Source organism: Carettochelys insculpta, chromosome 17 (assembly GCF_033958435.1).
Source record: "Carettochelys insculpta isolate YL-2023 chromosome 17, ASM3395843v1, whole genome shotgun sequence".
In the NCBI taxonomy this organism is placed as follows: domain Eukaryota; kingdom Metazoa; phylum Chordata; order Testudines; family Carettochelyidae; genus Carettochelys; species Carettochelys insculpta.
The window spans coordinates 31,872,295-31,898,948 of NC_134153.1; the positions used below are offsets into that span (position 1 = coordinate 31,872,295).

General features: G+C 44.2%; 1 protein-coding gene across 9 annotated transcripts in view; it reads right to left on the reverse strand.

The window, feature by feature from the left end:
- Positions 1-26,654, reverse strand: part of RALGAPB (Ral GTPase activating protein non-catalytic subunit beta) — a 112,580-nt gene that overhangs the window by 9,092 nt on the left and 76,834 nt on the right. For 8 of the 9 annotated variants that reach the window (XM_075011357.1, XM_075011356.1, XM_075011353.1 and 5 more), the window contains 10 exons: positions 25,163-25,345; positions 19,421-19,572; positions 18,137-18,324; positions 16,586-16,692; positions 15,455-15,607; positions 14,563-14,772; positions 13,344-13,502; positions 7,737-7,902; positions 4,469-4,591; positions 3,178-3,314 (listed from right to left, as the gene is read on the reverse strand). In XM_075011357.1, coding sequence (XP_074867458.1) covers positions 3,178-3,314; positions 4,469-4,591; positions 7,737-7,902; positions 13,344-13,502; positions 14,563-14,772; positions 15,455-15,607; positions 16,586-16,692; positions 18,137-18,324; positions 19,421-19,572; positions 25,163-25,345 — 1,578 coding nt within the window. The remainder of the gene's footprint in view (positions 1-3,177; positions 3,315-4,468; positions 4,592-7,736; positions 7,903-13,343; positions 13,503-14,562; positions 14,773-15,454; positions 15,608-16,585; positions 16,693-18,136; positions 18,325-19,420; positions 19,573-25,162; positions 25,346-26,654) is intronic. The other variant, XM_075011349.1, reaches the window with a different exon arrangement.

Here is a 26,654-nt window from a genome sequence, read left to right on the forward strand (position 1 = left end):
GGAAGGCAAAGCAGTGATATGAAAAATATTTCACACCTGTTGAAAAGTCTGACTTCTTTTGCCTATCCAACCAGACGGTTTTATTTGAGCCTTTCAAACAGATACATACACAGCTTTGTAACAGCTGAGGGGAGATTTGAAAATGCATAAAAAGGCAGTAAATGTGCATATATCTTGTACTCATTACACAAGCATCTAGGACAAGATCACAAGGGGATCTTGTCAGCAAGCTAGTCTTTCACTTTCCCTCACTTGGTGTGCTGCCCTGCCCTGGTTGTCACAGGGCCTGTACTCATTTGTGGTTGGCCACTGAAAAGTACTGTTCACGCTCTCCCTGGCAGCTGTTTTCCAGTGGCTTGAGAGACTTGTATCAATCACTGTATAGACACACAACCTAGGCGATACAATTGCCAAGATGTCAACATTAATCTAACCACTGCTGATTGGATCAGAATTATCCTGTTCTAGTAAAGCTGGATAAACCTGACACTTAGGCAATTCCTACATTTGAAAGGGTAATCTATCATAGGTCTGCAAGCACAGAACTCTTCTCAGTCTCACTCATCCAGATAAGTGAGTCATCTGATAATGCAAACACTGATTTTAGCCCATTATTTTTAGACAGTAGCATCAGGCAGATGCTGATTCCCCAGGGCACTAGGCAAGAGCTAGAGCTTTTCTTCAGAACTATATCCGGCTGCATCAAGACAATATTGCTCACTGGATCTCAGTCTTTGAGGTATTAGAATATTAAAGCAGGTTGTGCCATAGAGAGCAGGAGAGGTCATGCATCATCTTGCCAAAGATCAACTCTCCCTGGCCATAGACATTCATATCTCTCTCCACAGTTATGGCAGCGGCTAGATTAGGGCCTTGTGCTGTACGTAAACGTATCTGTGCAGATGGCCAGGCAGACAGACCTAAGCAGTTACAAAGAGCTCTACTGACTTCAGTGGGGTTCTACGCACATGGATCAGATCACAGATTCTGGGCTTTATAACAAAAAGCAGTCAAGTAGCACTTTAAAGACTAGCAAAATAATTTACTAGGTGAGCTTTCTTTTTTTTTTATATTTTTATCATTTTTTTATATTCTATTTTTTATATTTTGCTAGTCTTTAAAGTACTATTTTACTGCTTTTTGTTTTGATAGTGTATAGACAGCACGGCTTCCTCTCTGGGCTTTATAACGTGCATGTTGACGCTAACCCACCACTTCAAATACCTTTAAAAGGTTCATTGGGTCTGACAGTTTACAGGTGCTGTGGCCAATGAACACGTGCTTTTATTTTCAAAGTTTTCAGGCTACTTATGATATTTGGAGTTTTAAAAGAAAAGAAAAATCATGTTTTTGAAAATAATTTTAGTGCTTTTGGTCCCATTCTCTCAAAAATAAAGAGCTAGTTGGAGATATGCATCTCCTAGAACTGGAAGGGACCTTGGGAGGTCATCTAGTCCAGTCCCCTGCCCTCTTGGCAGGGCTGAGCACCATCCCTGACATCTATTTGCCCCAGTCCCTAAATGGCCTCCTCAAGGACTGAACTCACAACCCTGGGCTTAGCAGGCCAATGCTGAAACCACTGAGCTGTCCCTCCCCCCTTCCTGGAAGGGGCCATTTTAAAAAAAATTGTCAGTCAGGAAACTTCAAACTTATACAGTTCAACCGTCTTTCAGGAGAGGCAAACCACACAGCCAATCTGAAGAGAAGTGGAGGTTCAGCGTTGGAAAAACACAAAAGTTATCCCTAATTTAGAGCATCCTGGCTTTCCAGTGGTTTTTAAACACAAACTACAATATTTGCTGACTGTCTCCACTTAAGCTGCAGCCTGGCCAAGACTTATGCCCTGGAATATATACACCAATAAAGATACCGATCACTTAGCTCAGCTTCTAAATCTGTTCCCTTGTCAGCTCACAGGAGCTAAGCACACTGGATCTGGACAGAACTGGTACACTGACCCAACCACTGTTATAGCTGAGGTAAAAAAAAACAAAAAAAAAACCTGTCTGCCCCACTCCCCACACTCCATCCTGGTCGGGTACGGAATAAGACACATGTGCCATTTCCTAACTCCAGGCACCCAGTAAGTGTACAGCTCTACTTATTAGGAAGGACACATTGCCCCTCCTATTGCCCTGCTTCCCCCTCCTCCCCTCCAGGAGGGCCAGCCTTCAGAAGGCAAAGAAGAATTGCATCTGCTTCCAGGCTTCAGTTGCTGCAGCAACAGTGGGCTCTCTCAGAGATATTCATGAAGAGGATGCTTCACAGGCATTTGCATATATGCAAATATATATCAGATTGACGCCCCCATGCTTCCCATTGTCTCAGGGAGTGGAACCCATAGGGTCCACTGATGTCAGAGCAACTTAAAGATGGAAGTTTCACATGATAATGCCTTATGAAAAGTAATGTTCTTAGAAGACGTCCCACTGCAAAAATACACCCCAGGTAATTGTCATTAGTCACATCACATGTTGTATCAGCTAATGAAACGTATACCTTATGTAGAATCAAGAAATTTCAATAAAAATATTTAAGGTCCCAGATCGATGACCGAATGCACACTGAGATTTTGGGCCGGTGTTTCATAAAAGGAACATGTAATTTCAAAAAGCCTTTCACTTACATGGTATGACAGGATTGGTTATGTATCCACCATAAAAAGACTCTCCATGCTTGTAATTTCAGCTGCTGCAGGAGGACTCAGCACCCTGAACTCTACATATACGCTGTAATTACCATGTGATTTTAAACAGAGTAAAGAGGAAGGCTCTGTCATTTCATTACATATGGCCCATCCTGAATTTCTAGACAATGGGTTAAATTCAAGCCAGTTTCCTAAACATGGCATGCCCATATTTCTTGGACATATTCCAGGAGTTTGGGATGTAGGCCAAAAGTTAGAACATTTCATCTAATTGCAGTGTTTGAAATATGTGTACAAATACTACGACCCAGCAATCTCATACTGCTACTACAGAGACAAGGGTGTCAACCAAATCAGAACAGAAACTTCAGATTGCTATTAATAATCACTAAGGCCCATGGATGAAAAGTTTCAATGCTGGGATGACCAATATTACTGCTATGTAATGTACTGTGTTTTCACTGTATGTGTTATGGGAACACAATTTGCACTGAATACAGTCCTTCACTGCAAAGCAGACGCTGCCTTACCCGCTGCGAGGAATTGAGATTGTCTGTGTGATTGGGGAAGAGTTCAAGTGTCAGAGATGGCTGCTTCAGTATTCCAGGCAGCAGGTCCATGTTAGAGTCACTTTCTTGGTCTGAGATGTTGCTTTCCAATGAATCTGCTGAAAGCCAAAGGAAAAGGGAAGATTTTTTCTTCAGTCAAAAACAGCTAAGTTTCAGATTCTGAACTTCCCCATGCCCTTGATTACTCAGAGCTTACAGTACAGCTACATGTAGCGCTCAAAATGGTGACCAGTGGGAAACACATTTCAAATAAAACAAAGGGTGAGAAGAAAAAAAAATAAGAAAAAATATCAAACCCTTGTTTCAAAGCAGATTTTAACTTTACAGAACCATCAAGATGGTGTCATTAAGCTAGCCTAGCAATCCCAGCCAGTCCCACAGCCAGTCAGCACTTCAGTCAACAGAAATAAATCTGATGAATAACCGAGTAAGACTGACTCTTCTCCTTCTTTAGGAGGTGATTAACCTCCACAGATCTCTCTGTAATCTTGAATCTGTGCTCAGGTCTCAAGCCAGACTGATAAGGGACAGAGAAACTAGGAATCTGGAGGGCAGTAAAGCTAGCCAAGTCTCTGTCTACACAGTCACTGCTCATTTCTGCAGCAGTTTACTAGACAAGGTGGAAGTAGACAGTGTGTGGGATCAGGAAAGAAGATACCTTGAGGGGTGAATGTCCTCCTGTGGACCTCCACTGGCATGTTGTCATCACAAAAAAGTAGACCTTAACAATCTTAGGTAACAAGAGCTCCAAGCACGCCCTCCTCACCACCTCCATTTTTCACTAACCATGAATGGCCAGAATCCATCTCCCAGACAGTAAAGAGAAAACTTGTCACTACATTCATAGGTGAAAGCTGACCAGAGCTAGCACTGTGTTTGCCACCTTTTGTTCAGAGACTGCGAATCATGTATGCAGGACATACTGGATTTTCTTTCATAAAGAAAAACTATTTATTTAGAGTTCTGTAAAACAGAAGCAGCACCTATCCAGATACTTTGAATGCTGTGTATAAACGCAAAAATATTAGGTTTAGAGTGAGACCTGAAGGCCAATACACCTGCTTATTTAGGAGTCTGGGTGTGCCCAAATGGAGTGAGCCTCTCTGGGCATCTGGGACCTCTCCGAACAGAGAGTTGCTAAGATCCTTTCTTCCCACTACATTTAGTCAAGAATCAGTATTTGGGGTTCTGTGCGCATGCACGCACGCACAGAGTTTTTAAAATACACATAGCATGTGCATAGTGATCTTACTTAAGGACTCCACTGGGGAGGGAACAACAAACGCTATTTCTGTAAGGGCATCAGCAAAATACAGAACTTTCTTCTGCCCGCTGAAGATACTTGCTCCGGTATCTTCTGAAGAAATTATTTCATCTGAGAATGAAGAAACAAAAATTAAATCAAAAGAAGGAGCTTCACAACTACTTATGCTCTTCACTAGTAAAGGGCTTGCAAGCAGGGGAAAAGGAGTAAAAGAAAGAAGTTACTTAGTTAAAATGAAAGCCAAAGAGCACACAAATCTAGTTATCACTGTGTTAACAACCACAGACTTAGTTTCTGGGCTGGAATCAGTGGTTCTGGGGCTGCAAAGAGCCTTTCATAACTCATATTTTAACTGCACTACTACACAATGCCTTGCACCCTCACCGAGGAGCATGGGGCAACTTTTCTTACTACTGCACTGAGAATGATGTAATTATAGTTTCCACAGCTGAGATGTTCTCAAATTTAAAGCAACAGCAACTTCTTTTAACAAAGACGACTGCCCCCTCCAGGAACTGACTCTCATGACTTACACGGGAGCCCAGAGTAAACAGCTGTCTTTTGGCATACTCTAATTTGCTGATCTTGGAACCATCAGAGCCTATGAGTTACCACATCTGCTTACGTTACAACAGAAAAAAGCTTTAATGAACATGCATGGCTCCATCTCTCCTACGCATTGTATCTATCAGGCAAACAATTCATGCTGGCAGACTTGACTTTCTTTCAAAACTTTCTAATATTTCCATGGATGATTTGTGCAGCACAGTAAGCTAAACATCTCACTTTTCTGCAGGAGATACAACTATCTGCATTAAGTTGTTTGTAAAGCAATTTCTTCCAAGTTTCCTGCCCTTGCGTCTTTTGATGAAGTCTAGTTTCTTTGTAGGACGCAAGTCTGTTTCTTCACAGACCCTCACCTGAACTTCTGAGAACAACAAGAAGTCTTGTGGCAACTTACAGACTAACATATTTTGGAGCATAAGCTTTCGTGAGCAAAGAAATGCTTCATCAGATGCAGGGTCTTTGCCCACAAAAGTTTATGCTCCAAAATATCTGTTAGTCTATAAGGTGCCACAAGACTTCTTGCTGTTCTCGAAGCTACAGACTAACACGGCTACCCCTCTGATACTGAACTTCTTAGTTCATTTTACTCTTTACACTTGAAAGCAGCCACCACCTCGGCCTGGTATATGCACAAAGCCTCACTGGCTTGGACCTGCACTCGTGGCTATCCAGAATTACAAAGCTGTGCATCACTTCATTTAACGTGCTTGCTTAAATTTATTTTCATTTTCAACAAATCTAGTTCATCACTCTGAAAGGTTACTTTAGTGTACCTCAGACAGCTTCTGATAGGTTGCATATAGTGTGGGGGCTTCACTGTTACAGCCATCAGAAAGAGACTGGCTTTGAACAGTAAAAGCCTTAGTTAAGACTTCCACATTTTCAACCACTGCAAAATCAGAAATGCATGGGCCAAGATTCTGTTCATGTTTCGTTCAAGTGGAAGTTTCTTCCTTTAACTCACTTACTTAGCCGCTTCGGTATGTGCTTCCTAAGAGTAAAATCAACCTCTGGACATACTGCAGTCTCCCCTAAGACATTTGTTGACCACTATGTGTCATCCTCCTCTGAATTCCCCCAGCTCAGTAAACTTCACACTCATTTCCTACACTTTTCAACATTAATTGTTTTCCTGCTGGTGGTCCCGGATTTTATTCTTAACAGAAATGCAATGGCCAATCTGGAATTTCAGATTCCAATTAAGGGCTCATCAGAGGAGAACAGAAAAGTTTCTTCACTTGACACTCCTTGTGTGACACTGGTATTCCTATAGCCCAAAATAAATATGAGCCTTTTTGCAACTGCATGGCTAATTACTCTGTTTATCATCTCAAAAGCAAACCAAGAGTACACCAACACACTGATGTCTGCCAAAGTCTTTGGACAGCCTGATAAAATAGCTCTGAGGGGTGTGAACTGCCACATTCTCCACTGAAAAGCAGAAGTCAGAATAAAGAACTTTCACAGAAAAGGGAAGAGGAAGAAAAATAGGAGGCAAGAGAGAGAGGGAGAGATCACGCAGCAATAGCAGAGATGTAAGGCCATAAATTTTTCACTGAATCATGCTGAACGTGAACAGAAGGAACCAGATGTTAAATATACATTCCACATTTTCCCACTGCTTTCTCTTTGAACACCCACTGAAGTCCTAAATTTCATATCCTGGGCAATGGGCCATAATTAAACATGGAATCTGATCTTGTCATCATAATGAATCTGACATTCCTACATGGTACTTTTGAGTAGTAGATACTATCCCAGTCTGTATTTTTGGTATTCCTTCCTATGTGAAGGACTTTTACATTTCTCTTGATCAAATCTCAATTAATTGATACATAGGCCGTGTCTGCATTAGCCAAAAACTTCGAAATGGCCATTTTGAAGTTTACTAATGAAGCACTGAAATACATATTCAGCAACTTATTAGCATGCAGGCGGCTGCAGCACTTTGAAATTGACGCGACTCGTCCAGACAGGGCTCCTTTTCGAAAGGACCCCGGATACTTCAAAGTCCCCTTATTCCTATCTGCTCATACGTGCTATCTGCTCACAGGAATAAGGGGACTTCGAAGTAGCTGGGGTCCTTTCAAAAAGGAGCCCCGGCTAGACGAGCCACACCAATTTCAGAGTGCCGCGGCCACCCGCATGCTAACAAGGCGCTGAATATGTATTTCAGTGCTTCATTAGTAAACTTCAAAATGGCCATTTGCATGGCCATTTTGAAGTTTTTGGCTAGTGTAGACGTAGCCCTAGTTTCTGAAGTCGCACAGTATTTTTATACTGTCCACTGAGATGCATGTGAAAGTGCTGATTCTATCTGAATACTTGTTTGTATCATCTTACACTCCCCACTACAGACTGCTAATTACAATACCGAACAGGGATGGATGCAGAACTGACTTGATTCAATAACTCCTCCCAACAGTACTAAAATTACTATTGTTCAGTGCTTCAGGTTTGTGTACTTCAGTCTTAACTTTAAATAAACAGAATAATTAAAAAAGAAAGAAAAGAAAAAAGTTTAGTATCTCTACAGCAAATACTAGCAAATGATACCAGACTTATGAGGAAAAATTTACAGTGTGAGGCCCCCAAGACTTGGGACATCATGAAGCAAGAAATCTAAACAAGCAGCTGCATTCTGAAAGAGCCACAGCTACATAAGTTACTAAACAATACCAGACCCTACCTTGTTCAGGCCCCTCTTCATCACTGCAACTGTTAATGGACCAACTTGTTGAAACGTGCCCAGTCCAGCCAGGGTGCTTTCCCACATCTACGGGCCAGCCGAGAGAGAGTAAGAATTCTAGAAAGTGTGGCTGAACATTTCTGGCAGACTCGACATTCTTCAGAATCTGCAACACATTTCAGTTCACAATGTGAACAGAAACCTGGAGGAAACAATTTTCACTGAATTTTCTGTACACCAAATTTGGGATGGAAGAAACATCCTCTACTCATCCCATGAGCAGCACAGCCTTGGCCACATTAAAGATGTTCTCATGACATGTGACAACAGCTCAGTCTTCATCAGCCTTTCAGTTCTCTTGGATAAGACTGAGGGAGCTAATCCAAGTCGGTGAGTTTTTTGCTGTGCTTTGGGCAACAACGACATTTCTTATTCATTCCAGACAGGTCCTCAGGGCCCCAACACTGCAATGAGTGTAACTGGCACAGACTTTTGCACCAACCCAAAATCTCAATTAGCTCTGGGAGTCTTTCTGAACAAACTTCATTGCAGAACTGAGGCAGACAGACGTCCAGTGTCAATGAACCACTGCTGACCTGAACGAAACCTGAACAAACGCAAAACCTCATGTCTTACAGAGCCCATTAGATCAAATATAATGTACAGTAGACCCCTGACTTACACAGAGATTGCATTCTTGCACAACCCTGTGTAAATCAAATTTTGTGTAACTTGGGAGAGCCAGGAAACTGACCAGCACAACACCAGTGGTAAATTTCCTGTTTCCTGCGAGTGGTGGGCAGCTAAGAGCCTGGCTCTGGGCTGCCTGCTGCTCACAGGAGAGGGGAAACTGACCAGCACTGCTGTGCTGGTCAGTTTTCCCATTTCTGTGAATGGCAGCTGTTCAGAGTCAAGCTCTGGGCTGCCCTCCCAACAGGAGCCAGGAAAATGATCAGCGCAGTAGCGCTGGTCAGTTTCCCCACTCCTCTGAGTGGGAGGGAGCTGGTGCCTGGCTCCCCGCTGCCCTCCATGTGTGGTAGCCAGGAAACTGACCAGGGCTGTGGCACTTGTCAGTTTCCTGGTTCCCCTGAGCAGTGGGCAGCCGGGAGCCAGTCGCCAGCTCTGTGCCACTCAGAGTCGCATTAATCCAGGATACGTGCACCTCGAACATGTGTATCTCCGGGTTCTACTGTAAATGGAGCACCAGACATGCTCTTCACTGTCTCCTCCTGCTCCACGGCAGTGTAAATCAGTAGCAAGTTACTTACTTGCTTTTAATCTTAGAATTATTAGATTTTTAAATAGATAAACTTCCACCATGCACACACAAACTGATGAAAAAAACTATTTCCAGAGATGACCACTGAAAATTAAAGTCAGGCAAAGTTGGAAGAATGCTGCCTGAGAACTCAGAGTTTGATTTAAGGATATTTACTTTGTGTATTTTGATGTGTGTGATTGACAATTTGCATTTTAATGGTTTAACTTTTTTAAATCTCAATGTCTGCTGTTATTTAATTATTATTGGATGAACCTGTGCAATAACTGCCTGCATCTGAAAATGTAAATAAAGTACAAATTAAATAAATGCTTAAAATGCATAATTTTGTGCTACTGTGAAAATTTATATCTTCTGTACTAATGATTAGAATAAACACTGATATCCATCAAATGATACGTGTAAATCTAATGCCGGCAACTCGTGTTATTTTGAGTTCAGTTTTACTCTCCTTTCTGTGCTCAGCCCTACAGTTTTGCACAGAATACACAAGGAGCTGCATTTTAGGTATCACTGAGGCCAGGTGGATGTTTTGGAAAGATAATAGGGGACAGTGGATGCTCCTGTGAGTAGGAAGTGGGAGAAGGCCCTTGTGGCATTTCGCACATAGAAGATCATTATCAGTTTTGATCCTGATGATGGCGGAGGAATGCAAGTCATCTTTTTCTTTCTTGGGACATGGGAGAGAGGTCTGCAGTATTCACACAGCGTTAGCACACAGGGCTCCAGTGTGTTAGGGACTGTACAACTGGAACAAAGAGTCTACAGTGTCAGAAAGAGCCTCATCCACCCACCCATCCATCCCAAGAGCCCCATTCCACCCCAATCTAACAGTGGAGTTGCACATTACACTGATGACTTTGTTAATATGATCATCAGGAAGACAGTTAATGTTAAAATTCACAGTTATGGTGCAGCCTCACTGATGTGACCATTTACAAGTCTCAGAAGCAAACTGAGATATAGGCAGCTGAAAGGGTCTCTCTCTTGTTGCCATTAGAAAGGCTGATCTTCAGAGCACCAATTACGGGGAGAGATGGTTTAAAGGAAAATTTACATTCTGGAGCATAACTGTGTGGCTATTTAAAAAATAGCCATCATGCAGCTATTTCCATTTGCTTGGATAAATAATTACATCACACAGGAGGGTCCCACCTTAAAGCAAAAGACTATCATGGATACTAACAGCCCTGGCCATAAAGAAAGAATATAAGACCAGTCCGATTAGAGACCAGCTAGTTATCTGACATGTGTAGCATCTAGAAATACATAGTTACGTTTCCTCAATGAAGGCCCAAGATACATTTAGGCCCAGAGGTTCAGAACTGTGCACACATTTCCAGATCTAGAGACAAGCACACGTTTGCACATGCCCATGGATGGTTAGCTGCACTACTTTTCTGTGTATGTGGCGTTAGTACAGCAGCACATGCTAATGCTATTATTGTATTTCACAACTAGGAAAGAATGCAAAACAAAGGACCAGGTTTTAACAACACATACTTTTTATGTATTTTAATTGATCTGTTACCACATATGGATAATACCCCCCAAAATTTTTGTTTTGATAAAGAGAGACCTCTGAAACACAAGGTATTAATACACTGTTACTCACAAAATGTCCAATTTCAGTGTACCTTTATGCAGCTGCTTCCCCCGTGTGTTTTTTTATGGAACCTGTTCTCATGCTATGATTCATACATTGGAAACTCTTTTCAAAGAGTACTGAACATGCTTATAAATTGCTGACACGTGCCTATAAACCCAGGGAAGAAGTGGTATACAGAAGCTATACACAGAGGCACATGAAAGCTAATTTTCCTTAGGTGCCATAAAAAGTTTAAATTTTTCCAATTCCTTTATATCTCAGTTAAATTCAGCAGTTTGGACTGTTTGCGTGCTTGCCTAACATTAGGGTCTGTAGCAAATCACAAATACTAAATGTCACCTGGGTATTGGTATGCATATTGGCTTAATTCAACAGCAGGATGGTCAAGAAATATGGGCAGGAACGAGGATAACAGTCAGACGACAGCCCCTCGGCAAAAGCCTGGGATTAATATTACCCCTACTCTCCCTCCCAACCACACTCCTGTTGAGTCATCCACAGAACATAAAACTTTGACCCGAATGATAAGAGACTTTCAGGGAACGGAAAGATGAACCTAGGCTCCAGAGGCCAGTGGCCAAAGGGGAGTTACAACTCTGAGGGTTCGCAGGAAGACGACATAGGCCTCTCTTGTTTCAAACCTTCTCTTTTCTGTTACGTTTTGTTCCTACTGTTAAGATTAGATATTTTGCTCTAAGAAACTGCTCGGAGTCACTGAGTTACTGCTGGTTACATTCTCCAAAAGGGAAAAGCATAGAGAGGGAATCCAGTTAGATCTGCTGGGCAAACACAGCTAACACACAGGGTGCCGTAGCCAAAGACACAATCTAAGAACGGGAAAATCACAGGGTTCCAGACCAGACAAGGAAAAGCTATCAGGCCTAACTCCTGTGGGGGTGTGATCAGAGATAAGAGGAGGAGTCAGCTGCAAATGAGACATCTGTGTATGCACGTACGGGCACAGAAACTATTTATATTGTGTTACTAGAGAAAAGGAGATGGCTAGTATAAAGACAAACCATGGGACAATTTCAGTGAAGCTGGTGAAGGAAGGAATAAGTTATATACCACCCTTATGAGACAGGCCTGAGTGACCTGGAGAGAGCACTTTGCTACCTTTCCCCCCACCAGAACCTGACAACGGCAACAAGTTTGAAGGGGTGAATTCCACCAAGAACTGGAAAAACCCCTTCTGCTATCCTGAAGAGCTCCTTTCTCTTGCTGAAGAGAATCAAAACACCTGGGCAGTTTAATCCAGCTAGTATTTCACAGGCAGTAACTTCCCCTCATCAGCACTCAGCCACTCACCTAGACCCACACTGGAGAAGTGCAACATTTGATCTTAAACTGATTAAGGTCAGTGCAAACACTAGCAAAAAACCTCTGTACTTATAGAAAGTGGAGCGACCCTGAGTTCCTTACCTAGTTCATCCATGGAGATGGGAACCAGAGTGCATTTTTCTTTAACTTAGCTTTGATTACCAGGACTTAGTGCATGTTAGTTCATTCAGTAAATCAGGTGCATTACCTGAAGACTCCGGGGAATACCCCCGATTATCCAGAGGCTTGGGGTATCAGTGCAGCATGTGCCGGGCCTCCCACCCTATCACCAGATGTCAAAGTCTACAGAACCGACCTCACAATTAATAGGCTGCTGGCTGGGTTCCTGAAGGCTGTCTAGCTCTGCAGGACTACAGTTCCTACTAAGAAAACTTTACCTGCATAAGGCCATAAAAATGCACAGAATTCAACCCAGATACATGCAGCTGGCTCAGTAGGCATAAGGTATGGTAGCTTCAATGCCTTGGCTGCAGTTTTCTTTACTCAGATGGCTGGCCTAGGAAAAGCCAGATGGACAGACTTTCTAAGTCCAATCCTTGTTTGTCTGAAAGCTTGTCAGATGGCACGGCCCTGGTTTCTAGTACCAGTGACCATCTGTTCCACTCATCCGAGTTTCAGGTAAATGAGGTTGTGTTGCATTTTGTTAAAGCTTTCCAAATTTTAAAGATGTGGCGAGACTGCTGGAGTAAAGTAACGAGTCCTGTGACAGACCATTACAATTACACTCGGTACAGTGCAGTGTACACAGGGAATGAGGGGAAGGAACTATAAAATATCTCATTAAGATGAATTTATACAGTCTTTTTTATACTAGCAGGTTTCCAAGCAATATCTCAGACACAAGGATGGTGCTGGTGGGCTCTGCAGTCCTCCAGCCTGATACTCAAAAACCACTGGTAACATCTGAACGTAAACAAGTACAATCCCAGTAACAAATAAAGCAATAATTCTTTCCCACCTGTACATGTAGTTTTCCAATTCAATGACATTTCTGTTTGAAATGAAACCCTACAGATTTTTACCTGGATTTTGCACACAACACCAACAAATTATGAGACTGATAATATACTGGGTTTGTGGATCTAGAAAGCGCACCTTTAATTCCAGGTTCTGCAGCCAGGTGTTTCTATATATTTGGAACAATACCGGACAACAATGGATTATTAATCCTTCCAGCATACATAACTAACAATTACCTTTGTTTTACAAATAAAAAAGCACAGTGACTCACTGGGAATCACACAGCCACTCAATACAGAGCCAAGAAGCATGAGTCCCAGTCCCCCACTCCAGCCATTACACCACACTGTTACATAGCTAAGAGAGAAATACGGCAAAGACAAATTGAGATGAGTCAGAGCTCCAATTTCTCACGTACCTCCTGACTCGTTTTCTGGCCTGCCTTCATGTAGAAAATGAAAACTGTATCAAAAGGACGACATGGGAGCAGATCCAAGTAACCAAGGTCATCAAAAAACCCAGGAAGAGTGGAGTCAAGTGCAATCAGATGAGGAGGTAGACGACTGTTAGCAGTTTCCTACTCAGCAAACAAAAGTTCAATTTAATAACAATTTAAATGAATCTCTCCCATCAGTAACATTCTTTGATGGTTTCATTATGATCCATTTTAAAAATACATTGAATGTAACTAATGCAGTTTTCCCCTAAGTAACATCAAACCCATAACAATTTTAACATGACCGCGTGAAAGAAAATGTGACATTACACGAGACTTATTTTGTATGGCTGTGCAAAGAAGCTTGCACTGTTTGATATAACAGCATCCCTCATTCCTTGAAAAAGTTCTCCAAGTACCAAGGAGGTACCAGTGAGTGCAAACAATGGACATAATTTTCAAGTTTTTCATGTTAGTGTTTTTCCCCCACACTGAGGCAAGTGAGGATTGTGGCAAACACAATTCCATGTACACTTGGTTTTGCAAACCATCTGGAAGGAAGAAATCAGTGTACTTGTTGCGATTATTATTCCTGCAACAGCTCAAATCTCTGTTTGCTGACAGTCTATACAGAGCTAGAGACAAAGTCTACAGTGGCGTATGGAGCGCCCACAGGCAGGAGGCGTTTTCCATCTGAAAACTGAATTATTTGCACTAACTCATAAAATAAGAATGTGTACATTTAGCTGGTGTTTCCATTATTTAGATCCCAAAGTGCTTTAGGGAGCAAGCTGTGTATGTCTGGATAACTGGATCTCTAACAGAACACTGCTAATCTACAGAACTCTTTAGGGCTGAAAGCAGCTATGGTATCTAACTGAAATGACAAGAAGAATTTCAAGTACTCAGTATATAGTTATCCCAATTTATGTCCCCTTTGCAAATCAGCTTAGAGCTCTCTGGGCAAAGCTTGAAGTGTGAAACCTCTGTACCCAGGCTTCCAGAATCCCAAAGACGTTCTGAAGTTCCTTTCTCTATATCTGAGCAGACCCCAGTGATCAGGACAGTGACTAGCTCTAGCAGTATATTCACACAAGGGAACACCTCTGTCAGCAAAGCTGCTAAGTGACACTCCGTGGTGCTGCGGGACAGTGAGATATTTCAGGCCATTCGTACAATATGAAACAAGGTAACCAGTCACCTTCAGTGCTTCTAGTGACAGAAACCCAAAGTGCGAGAGGAAGAGGCGTGCTGTCTGGAATTCCTGGGCAGGAGGCGGAGGCTTGCACTCCGTAATTGGGTCAGGGAAACTCTTCTTGAGCCACTCCTCTTCACTCTGCTGATCGATGGAGCTTTCATAAGAGATCTGTTGGGCCATCCCATTCCTTAGCTTCTCATGCCGCTCTTCCAACTGAAACACATGATTTCACAGATGTGGAAAGCCAGTTCCAGAACACCTTCTTCCCAGAGCATGAAAGCACCTCACTAGCTACTTCACAGAGCAACAAACCACAAGCTTGCACAATTACTGAAACACTCCTGAAGTTAATGGAAGCACTGAGTTGTCAGTGAAGAAAGGTGTGGAGCAGGGTCAGGGAATGTGACTTGAAAATAACCAATCAATATAATTGTTTAGGGCAACTGTGGCAAATGATTCATCTAGCATCAACTCCAAAATCTGTCCTTCAAAAAGAAGAGTACATTTTTCTAAGATGGTGATGCCACATTTACAACAGATCTCACAAGACAGAATAGGTCCTTAGCCATTCTCCCCAAAGCTGCAGTAAGAAACAAATCACTGCTTCAGGCCATCAGAGTGTGTCAGTATAGGGGCAAAACATCCTGGCCTCCTGGGGGGGTCCCACACCATAGCAAGTAGGCTCATATCACAGGTCCTACTCTCATCCATGGACAAACTGCACTAACCTAGTGAGTCTGTCATATCATTAATGGAAGCTAGCAAAGTTCCACGGTAATACCCTTTAACACAGGAAAGCATTAGTGTTAAGTGCCCTGTACAGGGTGTCATTCACTAGAAAGACTCTGAAGGTTATGGGCAAAGAACAGAGGAATCAAACGTTAAAACCTCTTACTTCCTCATTAACAATTTCATGCAAGTCTGGAATGCTCAGGTCAGCTTTCACAAAGGGGATCTTGTCCACCTCCTCTGGAAAGGGTCGGTGTTTCACACTGTATTTGACTCCAACATCATTTTTAGGAGCTGGTCGAGGTTCTGGCAAAAACATCTGTTACAATAAAGGGGACAATTTTGTGTCCAATTTACATGGTTTGTCCTACCATGCAGTACATTTACATACATAAAGAAAATTTACATCACAGTATCATTGAATCATAACTACAGATAGCCATAGGCTTCATTTACTAACAAAGCATTTAGAAAACTAAATATTGTTCACTTGTAAAAAAACAATTGTAAGTGTTAAAACAAAGGTTAATATTCACTCCTACTCATCATGGTGGTTCAGTTCATAGTGTCTCTGAACCCCAGCTTTCAACACCATCTCTATGACCCAACAAACTCTCTGAGCTCCTGCTGGCCAGTAACCAGACAATGGGAGCTGAGATATTTTGCAAGTGGCAGGAGTGAAGACTCTCCCTCCCTCCTAGCATCTGGAATTGTGAACTACAGGGAACAGGAAGCTGCTTGGGCAGAAGCTATCTGCTCTGTGCCTGAGACAGCCTGCAGGCTGAATCTGGACCACGGGCCCTATCTTGCCACCCCTGTAATTCAATTGATAGCTGAGGCTGACAATCCTAAATTTCAACCGCAGTTTGACGGCCCTTGTCTCACTGTAATAAATCAATTTCCTTTACTCACAGAAAGCCAGAGACATGTATGTCAAAGCCATAATGCTGAAAAACCTTCACAAGAGCTGAGAAGCTTTGGCATCACCATCTCAAATCAGTAATGCCTGAACGCTGATGGACCTATTCAGCCCCCAACATGATGCTTTCCAAACAACGTAGGGACTGTTTCCCTTACGAACACAACTGTGACATAAGCAGCACTTTTCTTTATCACTTACACTCTAGTATTGTAACCAATTTCCCAAGAGCACCAAAGATGCGTCGTGTCACCCAGAGTTCAAAACACTGAGACTTAGCCATACAGACACCAGCTCCATGGAGTATTTTGAAATTTTAGAGACATCTCTGCTGTGTATCTGTAACTTACAGATTTCCCAGTGGGTTATGGTACAGACCTTCTGACTGCCTTTAGCTCCTCTTGGTAAAAGGCAAAGTTGCTGGGCCCATGCAAGTCTTCCAGATACCCCACGGATCAGAACCGTTACAGAGGGGAAAGAGTCATCTGCAGAGTGCACAGGGAAAATATGTTTTAATACCTCATGGAATAATTTAATGCAAATGGCAAGCACCTAAGTGATCAGCACAGACAGACAAATGCATGCATACCCATAAAGGTGTTCAATATATTACATCACCATATTAAACTGTGTGATTTTCAGGGCTAACTCCTCCCACCTGACCCATACAACAGATCCCTGAATAGAAGCAAAAATAAAGTTTGCTGCAACATGGAAATACTATTCTGTTGGGCTCTTGAACATTCCAAGTGCACATCTACCCTGGTTCCAGATCACGTGGGTTTGATTGCAAGAACTGGTCAGCTCCATCACAACTCAGCTAGCACAGATTATAATTTCTGCATGCTGAAGTAATGCCAATATATCCAATAATATCTACAACCTGTTCAGATGTGCAGCAAGTAGACTCACTGAGGGATGTGTAAGTCTGTACATTTAATTCATTGTACAGCTCCTGAAACAACACCAGCATCTGAGAACATAACATGGATTTGGACCAGTCCTTGCAATATTTTGATGTCAGAAATATGGCATTAAAATGCCAAAGGACAAACACAATGTTATTCAGAGAGAAATCTCTTCGCTTGAGGGAAAGCGTGTACTATTTCAAGGAAGTCAAGGAGTGTAACTATAAATGTGCTTAGACTGGACAGATGTGCGTGTGCGTTTTCATTCATCAGGAGAATTTCAGCTAGTGATGGTCAGTGAAGTTCCAGAAGTGCTTCAGGCACTTTGAGTCACAACATGTTAAATGGACCCATGTTTCTTTTTAGCTGGCAAAGGTGACATCCCACTGTGGTGGACTTTGTCAGTGTCCATCTGAGGACAGGGTGCCATTCCTCGTTGAGGAATTGGTGAAGCCTCTACTCAAGGCATCACTTGGTACCAATGAGTTTGTAGTTATAGGCTAGCAGCACATCTTCCATTTTGCAGAAAAAATACTGAAATTCTGAGTGCTCAGATTTCCCTGATCGTGATCAGTCCCACATACGTCAATGAACTAGAGTTACTTGTCAACCGCCTTCTGGTTATTTGTCCAGGCTTATTGTGAGATTTGTCTGATGCATCTTCCTTTGATAGCTGACATGTCTGACAGAGTGGATGGAACTGCTCTTTTAACTGTCCCCCCACTCCCCCCCCAAAAAAAAAACCCACAGGAGAACAAGACAGCGATCTGGGGCAGTCAGCTAAGAGCATGTGAGCTCCTAGGCTAGTGCACATGTATCTGAAGAATTTGGCAAGATTTTTATGCATTGGAAATACAGTGACACTTTGTCGATTTTATTGTATAAATCCCAGCAATTACATGCCAGTGTTCCACACCGAAGGGGCTCACCTCATAGAAAAGGTTTTCAGAACCATCCAACCAAACAAACTCATTTTGCAGATATGCTGCAGAAGTGAGAGAACACCAAATGTTTCACTTACTCTGCTCATTCCCCAAAGGCTGCTCCAGCATAGCCAGGATGACACTATTATCAAGGACAAAGTAGCGGAAGCTGTGTTTGTTAATTGTAGGTAGACGGGAGTATTTAATTAAGGTGGTTTCATTCACTAGGCTGCAAGGAGAGGCAGGGCCACTGGGTGAAGGAAATGCTCCAAGTAACTGCATAATACTGCAAATCAGAGAAAAAGTCAATGAGCAGCACGTCGTGAAAAGATGCCCCTTGGTTCTGCCTGAGAAGGGAACTGTCAGACATACTGTCCTCTTTGCACCCTGACACAGGGGCTTACTGGTATGGCTGGCGGAAGAGGCGCTGCCCCGACTGAGGGAGAGAGGCACTCCTCCCGCTCCACCAGCAGAGCCATGTTAAGAAAGGGGCTTCAGCCCATAAAGCCCCTGTGTACTGTGCCAACCCTTCCCACTGAACGGAGAGAGTGGGGAAGCAGCTCCACTCTGCCATTCTCTCGCCGTCTCGAGAGGCATCACCAGACGTTCCCAGAAGCTCTTGTCTGAAAGCTCCACCCTGCAGCTCCCATTGGCCAGGTATCGCAGCCAATGGGAAGAGTAAGGAGAGGTGCTGGCACATGAACAAAGGGCTGAGCAGAGCCACCTGTTCCCACACCCCACCAAATGGAAGCTGCCACAAGTAAGAGCCCCAGCCCTGAGCCCCTCCTGCACTCTAAATCCCTTCTAGACTGAGGGTGTAGGCGGGGAGTCAGGCCTATCTCCCACCCAGACCCCACACCCCAACCCAGAGCCCCAGCCCTGAGCCCACTCCACACCTTAGCTCCTGCCTAGATCCAGCACCCCAACCCTGAGCTCCCTCCTGCACCCAACTCCTGCCCAGACCCTGTACCTTCACCCCAACCTCCTGCCCAGAGTCGGCTCCTGCACACCAAGCCCCTTAGCTCCAGCCTGGGATGCCCCAAACACCTCATTCTCAGCTCCCCCGCAGAGCTCCATCTCCCCACCCAAGCCCTGTACTGACTCCCACACTCTGAGCCCCTCGGCCCCACCCCCACCACAGAGCATCCATTTGCTCAATGAATTTTGTCATGTGTACCAATATGGCCATGACGTGCCCCGCATCGTATTCACACTGGTGCACAAAACAAAATTAATTCCTCAGATGGACATAAAAAATTAGAGGGGCCATTGATCCCAAATTACCCAGTCTACCCTCCATGCAACCAGCGGGCTTTTGAATGCTCATTTCCCCAGCAGCAATACCCTACCAGGTAGCTGACCTATTCAGATGAACAGCATACCATGTTAATGTAGCTTCCGCTGCATCCTTCACCCTTAGGGACGCCGGGTTAGGTTCTTTATCTCCTTTATACCTGACCTCTTGTTCGCTGGTTTTGGATTTACTTCCTGAGATGCCCAATTCCACAATCTCCAACACCTCCTTTAAACAGTCCTGAAGCGGGAAAGGCCAAATAGCATAAAACAAAAGCGAGTGAGATCGGGTCCTCCCACTTAAGGAAATGGACATGACAATACAATAGAACCCTGAGATACGTACACACAAGTTGCGCGTATCTTGGGTTAGAATCATACAACTGGAAGAGACCTCAGGAGGTCACCAAGTCCAGCCCCCTGCTTCAAGCAGGATCAACCCCCACCAAGTCATCCCAGCTGGGACTTACAAACCTCTAGGAATGGAGAATCCACCACCTCTGTAGGCAACGCATTCCTGTGCTTCACCACCCTCCTGGTGAAGTAGTTCTTCCTAATGTCCAACCTACACCTCTCCCCCTGTAACTTCAGACCATTGCTCCTTGTTCTGCCATCTGACACCACTGAGAACAGTTTCTCACCCTCCTCATTAGAGCTCCCCTTCAGGAAGTTGAAGGCTGCTATTAAATCACCTCTCATTCTTCTCTTCTGTAAACTAAATAAGCCCAAATCCCTCAGCCTCTCCTCATAGGTCTTTTGCCCCAGCCCCTTAACCATTTTCGTTGCCCTCCGCTGAACCTGCTTCAGCACATCCACATCCTTTTTATACTGGGGGGCCAAAACTGGACACAATATTCCAGATGTGGCCTCACCAGTGCCAAATAGAGGAGAACAACCACTTCTCTAGATCTGCTTAAAATGCGCCACCTAATGCACCCTAATACGCCGGTAGCCTTCTTGGCTACAAGGGCACACTGTTTACCCATATCCAGCCTTTCATCCATAATCCCTCGATCCCTTTCTGCTGTACTGCTGCTTAGCCAGTCCCCAGACTACAACAGTGCTTGGGATTCTTCCGTCCCAAATGCAGGACTCTACGATTCTCCTTGTTGAACTGCATCAGATTTTTTTTGAACCAATCCTCCAATTTATCCAGGTCACTCTGGATTCCCTCTGTGCCCTCCAACATATCTACCTCTCCCCCTAGCTTACTTTCGTCTTCAGACTTGCTGAGGGTGCAATCCAGTCCCTCATCTGGGTCATTAATAAAGATGTTGAACAACACCAGCCCCAGAACCGAGCCTTGTGGTGCTCCACTTGAAACTGACCGCCATCCAGATACTGAGCCACTGACCACTACCTGTTGGGCCTGACCGTCACGCCAGCTTTCTATCCATCTTATAGTCATGTATGCAATCCATACTTCCTTAACTTATGGGCAAGAATGTTGTGGGAGACTGTATCAAAAGCTTTGTTGAAGTCAATATCACATCCACTGACTTCCTTGTGTCCACAGAGCCTGTTACCTCATCACAGAAGCTGATCAGATTGGTCAGGCATGACTTGCCCCTGGTAAATCCATGTTGACTACTTCTGATCACTTTCCCCTCTTCTAAGTGCTCCAAAATGGATTCCTTGAGGATCCGCCCTTTCAATATTTTCTCAGGGATTGAGATAAGGCTGACCGGTCTACAGTTCCCTGGACTGGCCTTCTTTCCTTTTATAAAGATGAGCACTACGTTTGCCTTTTTCCAGTCATCTGGGATCTCTCCCGATCTCCAAGACTCTTCACAGATAACGGCCAAAGGCTCAGCAATGACATCTGCTAATTCCTTGAGTACCCTAATCTAATTTTTCTAGATAGCTCTTAACTAGTTCCTTCCCCACTAATGGCTGCCCTCCACCTTCCCATACTGCATTGTCTAGCACGGTAGTGTGGGAGCTGTCCTTGTCCATGAAGACAGAGGCAAAAAAAGCATTGAGTAATCCAGCTTTTCTTACACCATCATCTGTAACTACGTTACCACTCTCATCCAGGCCCCACACCGTCCCTGATAACCTTCTTATTGTTATCATGCCTATAGAAACCCTTCTTGTTACCTTTCACATCCCTTGCCTGCTGCAGTTCCAATTATGCTTTCACTTTCCTGATTACTGCCCTGCATTCTCCAGCCATATAGTTGTACTCCTCCTGAGCCAACTGTCTGTGTTTCCATTTGTTATACACCTCCTTTTTGAGTTTAAGCTGACTAGGGATTTCCCTGTTAAGACAAGCTGGCTGCCTGCCATATTTGCTTTTCTTACTATGCAGCAGGATGGTTTGTTCCTGTGCCTCCAGTACAGCTTCTTTAAAATACTACCAGTTCTCTTGAACTCTTTTCCCCTTCATCTCCATTTCCCAAGGGATCCCGCTCATCCGTTCTCTCAGGGAGTCGAAGTCTGCTCTTCTGAAATCAAGGCTCTGCCTATTGCCGCTTACCTTTCTTCCTTTTGTCAGGATCCTGAAATCTACTCAGTGGTGGAGAGCTGGCGCCTGGCTCTCAGCTGCCCGCCATTCACAGGAGCTGAGAAACTGAGCAGCGCAGCAGCGCTAGTCATTTTCCTGGCTCTTCTGCATGGCAGGCAGCCCAGAGCCAGGTAGCAGCACCCTGCTACTCGGAGGAGCAGGGAAACTGACCAGCACTGCTGTTCTGGTCAGTTTCCTGACTCCTGTCAGGGCAGAAGCCCAGAGCCTGATTCTCAGCCGCTGTCACTGACAGAAGCGGCTGCCACCCCTGACAGCAGCCAGGCTGTTGGCTGCCCTCCACTCACAGGAGACAGGAAACTGACTAGCACTGCTGCACTGGTCAGTTTTCTGGCTCCCTGAGTTATGCAAAATTTGACTTACATGGGATTGTGCAAGAACACAACCTCCATGTAAGTCTGGGGTCTACTGTAATGTATTATCATCATTATAGGCACAGATCAACACCTTACCTTCACATCCAACCCAACTCACCAAGAAACCTGTTATCTAGAGAAAGGCACTTGGCTACCACAGAATTTTCTTAGAGGAGAAAGTCTTGGGTACACACCTTAACGCTCTCAAACGCCTTTACCCAACAAGGCTAGCCCAGAGAAGCAGAGCACATCACGTAATGGGCCATGCAAACATCCTAAGAAAACCAGTTTAATCAGAGAACACTCCCATCGACAGCCCTCGCTTACCGCTCCAGGTTGGCAGCCATATGGAGCATCAACCAACTCCAACCCATAATCAGTGAGGAACCCACTCTGAGAGAAATCTTTCCTGCACCCCCCCTTCTGGACTTCAAATACCCACCCACCTCGAAGGACACACAGAAGGCATGAGGGAGCACATGCCCCCAAATATTGTGTTTGAGAGGTGCAAGGGGCCAGAGCCTCTGAGCAGCCTGGAGGTCTAGTGTGGGGCCCTGGCACCACAGAAGGGCTTAGGCCCCTACCACAACACTCACTGGCAGAAGTAGTAGTGGAGGGACACGGCCTAGCCCACTCACCTCCCCTGACTCCCAATTTTGTTGCTCCATTTTCCACCGGGGGGATGGGGGAGCCAGGGTGGTCCTGCCCCTCTCCAGAGCAATGAAGCTGGGAGCTGGAGTGCAGAGCTGAGATAACTACCTCCACTTCCCCCTCACTGCTGCCAATTAGTGGGACTGAGTCCCGACTACTGCTAGGCCCCTGGGCTGAGTCATTCGGGGGGAAGAAGGCTTGGGGTAAGAGGTGGGGTGGGGAGAGGGTGGAGAAGGAATTGTCCTGGTCCTCCCTTGGGCTACTGGTGGAGTTAAACTGGGGGGAGAGGCTGACCACATGGCTAGTCCCATCCCCACCCTGCCAAGTTCCTTTCTTAAGGTTGCCCTGCCCCAGTCTATCCAAGATCATTACAAGAATGAACTCCCCACAGATCACCATACAGCAACTCAAAACTAGGAGCAGACCTTGCCAGAACAGATACAAAACCTGCAGCCGTATCTTTGCTGATGCAATGATCAACATGCCCCAACCCACAACCCTCACTTCAAGATCCATGGGCTCTACATATGCCTATCTTATGTCGCTCCTCATCCAAATGCTCCAGAAAGATCTACATGAGTGAAACCACGCAGACAACGAGTTCATTCTCAAATGAGCTCACAAGCGGAAACAACAAAATACAAAAAACACCCTACCCCCTGTGAGAAAACACACTAACCCATCAGTCCTCAACCTCCAAACTGTGCAATAGTTTCAAAAGATTGGTCTGGGAGCTTAAATTCATAACTCTGCTAGATACTAAAAATCATGATCTAATAAAGAGACACTGAACTGACGACACATTACAACAATATGTACCCCACTAACCCTCTCTTTCGTCCTGGACTGCAGAGGTGTTACCAGGCCACCTTACCCAGCATGGTCTGTAGAACGTGTGCTCACTACTTATGCTAAACCATCTGTCAACCGTGCACTGAGCTGCGACACACTCGGTTCCTTTCCTGGATCTGAGAAACAGCTCTGTGCAACTCACAATAAGGTGCAAGATACTATTATCTTATCACCTTGTCCTTCTAATGATCTACTGTCAATTCAAAAGCAGTTCAGCCATGAGAATTTTGCTGATCAAGTACAGTTCTGAGGCACTAATCCTCACAAGATACTGCCAAGGAATAAGGTTCCAAGACTCTAGCAAGCCTAAGATGCGTAGGTGACAGAACTCTCCTCTGTTGACTTCAACGGCACTAAATTTTAAAATATTTCTAAAGGGATTCAAGACCACCTTATGAATCCACAATGAACCAACACTTAATGATGTGAAATATAATGTGATTATTGAGTTAATTGCACACAGCCAATATACAATCCATGTTCAAATCTTCAACCTGTGAAAGAATGCAAAGTCCACCAAGATCCTGCTGTCAAAGACACAACAGCTAAGCCCCCATTCACTGCAGGAAGACACTGGACAAAACATTTTTGAAGACTATGACTGCTAATGTGTTTAAGTGCTAATTCATAAATACATATCTTGTTGCTTTGAGGCTGTGTGGCCAATGTATATTTGCACATGTATTTGGGCATTTGTGGATACAAAGGTAATAACTGTGGATGTACACTAAAATTTAGCCCAGAATGTTTAAAATATGCAGACACAGAGACAGAATGATGTAAAACACCAAAACATAAGAAGCACCATCACCATAGTGGTCAAGCTCCTTAGCTGGGGTAGGCCAGTACAGCTTCACTGAAGTCAATAGAGTGACACTATCTGTGAATGCACCCCTCAAAGAAAACCCTACCTGTTTATTTAAACCTACTCCTGCTACACATCATATAAAGAACGTGGTACCCAAACCAAACACTGTTCACAGAACATTGCTGGAAGTGACCCATGTTCTTTTTTTGCTCCTTTAAGATGAATATAGACTTGGCAGGAAGTGGCTTTTTTTGTCTGATTTTTTAATCTCAGAAATTGTATGGAATATCAGCTCTGCTCTCCCTTTGGTTTTGCTGGAGAATTTGTTGTGGGTCTCACCATTAATTGAAGGATTAACTGCATCTTCCACACACCAACACACTTCCCTCTCTTCTCCCATCCCCTGCCCCACTCTCCATGCCCTTTGAACTGCACTGGGAGAGCTGAAAGTCAGCCAGAAGTTAGTTTCTTTGGATAGGATTTCAAGTTGACCACATTTCTTCAAAAACTGGACAAGTACTCATGACAATTATCCAAGAACAGATCGTTTAGGTGTGCAAGCTTCATCCACAAAACAGCAGCAATTTAAATTACCTGTAATCATCCCCTCATACAAGAAGAAGAGGACAGATTCTCTCACCTTCTCATCCATCATGTCAGGATGCTCAGTGAGCCAGACACAGAGGCACTGAAATGCTGCAACTATCATGGAGTGAAGATCTCTGGAGTGGAGTGGAGCTGGGCGGCTGCACTGGTACACAATATAACTGCATACTGAACTAATAGCACGCTTTCTGTCCGCCGAGTCAACCATCACCTTCACCTAAATAAAGCAAGCAGTAGAGATGCTGTCAGCTGAGAATTTCTTCAGGAACTCTTTCAGAGAGAGAAAACTTGTTTTAGAGATTCTAAATGCTATGGAATACAAAAATCAGATCAGCACTGCTCTCCAATACACAAGAGCACACAGTAAGACAGGTTTAATGTAATACTGATATGCAACAGCACGTAGAGGTTACAGTGAAGAGATCATGCAATATGTACTGGTTTGCAACTAAGGAACTGAATATGCCAGTTAGTTTACTTGGGGCCTTCCTGCAAGCTGGTTTTCTGCTTAGCTTCCCTTTTTGGAACAAATAGGCTGTCAGGTTCCTCATGCAGGTAATTGGACCTATTCACTTGTTTTGATTTTGGCATCGCTAACCACTGACGACTTTCTCACGTGTGACTTCACTCTAACCACAGGACTCTCTACTCTCAGCCTTCAGCTGACATTGCAGTTTTCTCACAGGAAAGGAGGAAGTGAGGGGAAAGCAGTCTGTGCACCAGATGCTGCCAGCAGTAATCTCTTTGCTTCTTCTGCCAAGACCCCTCCGAGTCACTAACAGGAAACACCCCAAAGTACACATGGCAAGGACCTTCTGGCCAGGTAGGACAACTATAAAGAAAGAACTTGGAAGCTAGCCAAGGGTACCACAAACCGGGTTGGGTTGATAAAGAATTAAAGATGAAAAACTGTTCTCCCTTCCTTCCATCTAAGTTAGATTGAGACCCAGTGGTTCTCAGTCTATTTATTAATGTGGGCTGCATAAGCAGCTGTGTGTGTATTGTGTGGGCTACATCCGCACACTACATATACTAACTGAATGGGCCATAAGCAGTCTACAAGCTGCAGAGTAAGAGCTACTGCTCTAGGCCCCCAGTTAACCTGATGCAGTCAGTGCACTTGGATTTCACTGCTCCCTGAAATTCAGCCACAACTGGGAAGCGTCTCTTCAAAAAGCAGTCCCGGTCCCTAGAAAAGGGAGCAGGAATTCGCCGCTTCAGACAGCACTTTGCTGGCCGGTGTGCAAATCTGCATCATGACTCTGTTGATGGGGACACAGCCTTTGGCCCAGAGACAAAGGCAGCTTCCCCATCACCCTGGAGCTGGGTGCCAGATGCAGAGCAGGACTGCCGGTGAGGCCGTCTCCATGACGAGCAGGGGTTAAGGGAGTATATTTGACACCAACTCTTCTGAAGGCTCTTTACAGGCCAAATCACCACCAATGATTAAACTTCCCAATGGCACTTTGAGGGATATTCCCATGGTAAAGCAGGATTCTCCCAGGAGTTGGGATTTTGATTTATTT